The sequence below is a fragment of the Terrapene carolina genome, unplaced genomic scaffold (assembly GCF_002925995.2).
Source record: "Terrapene carolina triunguis isolate 2854851 unplaced genomic scaffold, T_m_triunguis-2.0 Scaffold34715, whole genome shotgun sequence".
NCBI lineage: Eukaryota > Metazoa > Chordata > Testudines > Emydidae > Terrapene > Terrapene triunguis.
Genome location: NW_020699066.1, coordinates 91 through 3,166, shown reverse-complemented (window position 1 = coordinate 3,166; position 3,076 = coordinate 91). Strand labels below are relative to the sequence as shown.

General features: G+C 52.3%; 1 protein-coding gene across 1 annotated transcript; it reads right to left on the bottom strand.

Moving 5' to 3' along the window:
- Position 1: 1 nt before the first annotated feature.
- On the bottom strand, positions 2-2,491 carry LOC113405253 (mast cell protease 3-like; the record flags this gene model as incomplete). Its single annotated transcript, XM_026646275.1, has 3 exons — positions 2-205; positions 684-819; positions 2,346-2,491. Coding segments are annotated over 3 exons (486 nt in total), but the record flags the coding sequence as incomplete, so codon positions are not given.
- Between the last annotated feature and the right edge of the window lie 585 nt (positions 2,492-3,076).

Here is a 3,076-nt window from a genome sequence, read left to right as displayed (position 1 = left end):
TGGGGTTGTAATGCCGGTACCGTTCTCTGCACAGGCTGTCCAACACCACCTCCTGCTCCGCCTCATGCAGCCTGTCGGTGGTGGTGTTCACTCCGGTCTGACCCCAACCGGCCACGCTGCACTTGGAGCCTAGGCTGACGTGGTGATCAGCCTCCGGCAGGGGGACAAGCCCCACCCACTCGGTCAGCTCCGCGTTGTGCCACAGCTGCCATGGGGAGGAGAGAAAGAGAATGGACCTGGATCAGCACAGGTATCGGAGCAGGGGCAGCACCACCCGGCCAGGGCATGGATGTGAATCCAGGGAGTGAGTGTGGAGTCACTGGGGGTAGGATGATGGGACAGGGGTGCTACCTGCAGCAGTGTGAGGCCACTGGGGGTGGGGTGATGGGATGGGGGGGTACCCTAGCAGTGTGAGGTCACTGGGGGCAGGGCAATGTAATGGGGCGGTGCCTGCAGCAGTCTGAGGTCACTGAGGGCGGGGTTATGGGATGGGGCGGTACTTGCAGCAGTGTGAGGTCACTGGGGGCAGGGTGATGAGATGGGGGCGGTACCCTAGCAGTGTGAGGTCACTGGAGGCAGGGCAATGGGTTGGGGATGGTGCCTGCAGCAGTGTGAGGTCACTGGGGGCCGGCTGATGGGATGGGGGTGGTACCTTAGCAGAATGAGGTCACTGGTGGCATTACCTTTAGCAGCATGATGTCATTGTCAAAGTTCTCATTGTTGAAGTCGGAGTGCTGGACCCAGTGACCCGCCCGGATCCGTTGCCAGTTCTGTCTTGGCTTCATGAAGTCTTGGACTCCCAGGTAGACAAAGATGTTGCTGGAAAAGCCAAGGGGAGAATATGGAGGTGTTAGCGCCCTTTGTACAGTGGGGTCGGGCCATCACAGTCCCTCGAATAGGGACACCAACCCTGCACCTGGCCTGTGCAAATTTCTATCTATAGTTGTGCAACTGAGTAACACAGAGACCCTCTTATGCACCTATATGTGGATGGACTTCCTCCTTCTCCCCTCTGGTTGGCTAAAGAGACCCCAAAAGACTGTCCAACGGACTGTTCTCCTATGCAGGGTGACCCATCGTCCAGTTCTTCTCTCCACAATTCAAAAAGGATGTAGATAAATTGGGGAGGGGTCAGAGAAGAGACATGAGAAGGGTCAAAAGATTGGAAAGCCTGCCTTATACTGAGAAACTCAAGATCAATTGGTTTCTTATTCAGAGGGACTATAAAGGATTCTGTTTATTTTTCTTTCTCAATTATTGTTGATTGGTGTGAATTATTAACAGGGACTGTAACTAACCATTGGGAGAATTTAAAAGGTCATCATGGATTCTCCATCACTGACAATTTTTAAATGAGACTGGATTTTTTAAAGAACTGCTGTAGATCAAAAGGAATTATTTGGGGGACATTCTCTGGCCTGTCTTATACAGGAGATCACACAAGATGATCACAACGATCTTGGAATCTCTGAATCATTGAACTGCATATGGCAGAAGAAGGAAAATACCCATGGGAAGGTCTAAGGACCTTACCTAGGTGTAACTTTGAAATATTAAAAGAAATTTCTTAAAGCGGGGGAATCCCAGATGCCTAGGCTGGGCAGACACAGAAATAAGGTTGCTGGCGTGAATGAAACATACAAATAAGAAAAGGATCAAACAATATTTTATGCACCGTCGCCATCTACTGGGTGTGGATGGAAGTAGGAATAAGCCCAGATCTGCAGATGATCCTGGAGAGAGAGGTCATTATGTGGGATGAAAGAGCTTGTGGAGTGCATCAGAGAAGATGTTGAAGTCCAGAAGGGTTCCCGGACGCTTAGCCCAGCACCTATGCACAACCCCTTCCCTTGTGAGACTTCATGGCAGAGATTGAATCTCTTCATCTTTCTTTAATCTCTGTCTGGGTGTTCCCCTGCTCTCGGCCTAGAGAGACCTCAAGGAACCATAACTTGGATTTTAACTAAGCCAGGCTCTATGCCTGTTTCTCCATCCTTGGTCGAAGTCAATGGCCTACGACAACCTCCAACGATAACTTGAGGTGACTGCTTTTGATGCTTTAAACTAGTGCCCCCCCTCCAAACTAGAACACAAACGACAGCTGGTATATTCACCATCCTAGTTTGGTGGGTTTGGGCTTTAAAATCGAACAGGCACCCAGGGAATTTCATAATTTTCACATCCCATAAACATCTAGTCTTTGGGGCAACGTATTTCCAGCTCCGATCCCGCCCCAGGGTGGGGGACTGGCTGGCTTGGTGGATGGGGAATGGGACAGGGCCTTTCCCCGCTAGGGAATGCTGGGAACCGGCTGGCTCAGGGGTGGGGGATGGCACGTTTCTTACCCCAGGTTGCAGTTACAATGAGCCGCCGTCACCACCACGTCCTCCCAGATCAGGAACCCTCCGCAGCTTCCCGTTGACCCGATTTGCACGTAGGCCATGTAGGGTGTGGAGCCAAGCGGGGCTTCCTGGCCCCTGATAACCCAAGTCTGGAGTGTGGGACCAAGAGCCCAGTGCAACCTAGACCCTAATCCCTCAGCCCCACCCCCTCCTGGCCTGGATCAGCCCCTTGTCCCCCACCCCCCCTCCCCCAGCCCAGCCTCCCCCGGATCATAGAATCATAGAATATCAAGGTTGGAAGGGACCTCAGGAGGCCATCTAGTCCAACCCCCGCCTGCTCTCTACCCAAACATATATGCACTGTAATCCACATATTCCCATGTGGACCTGTGCATCCATCCGTCCATCCCTTATCCCATACACAGCCATCCATTCATGTGCCTGTTGAGCCACCCGCTGGCCATCTCCCCACTCAGAGAACTAGGCCAGAGATTCCCAGCACTCTCTGGCTCCATTGTCCTCTCTCCTGACACCTGCCTGAGCTTGATGGCTAATTCTCACCCCTGCTCCTGGTGTGGGCTGCGCTGCCCGTGGGCCCCAATCTCCCCGATCTCACCACTAGAACCAGGCAAAGTTTTCTAAGCAATTGGCAAATTTGCCAAAAAATGCAACTTTGGGGCGTCAAAAGAACCTGCGAATTCCTGTGGAATTCTGAGGATTTATTTTCGCTACCA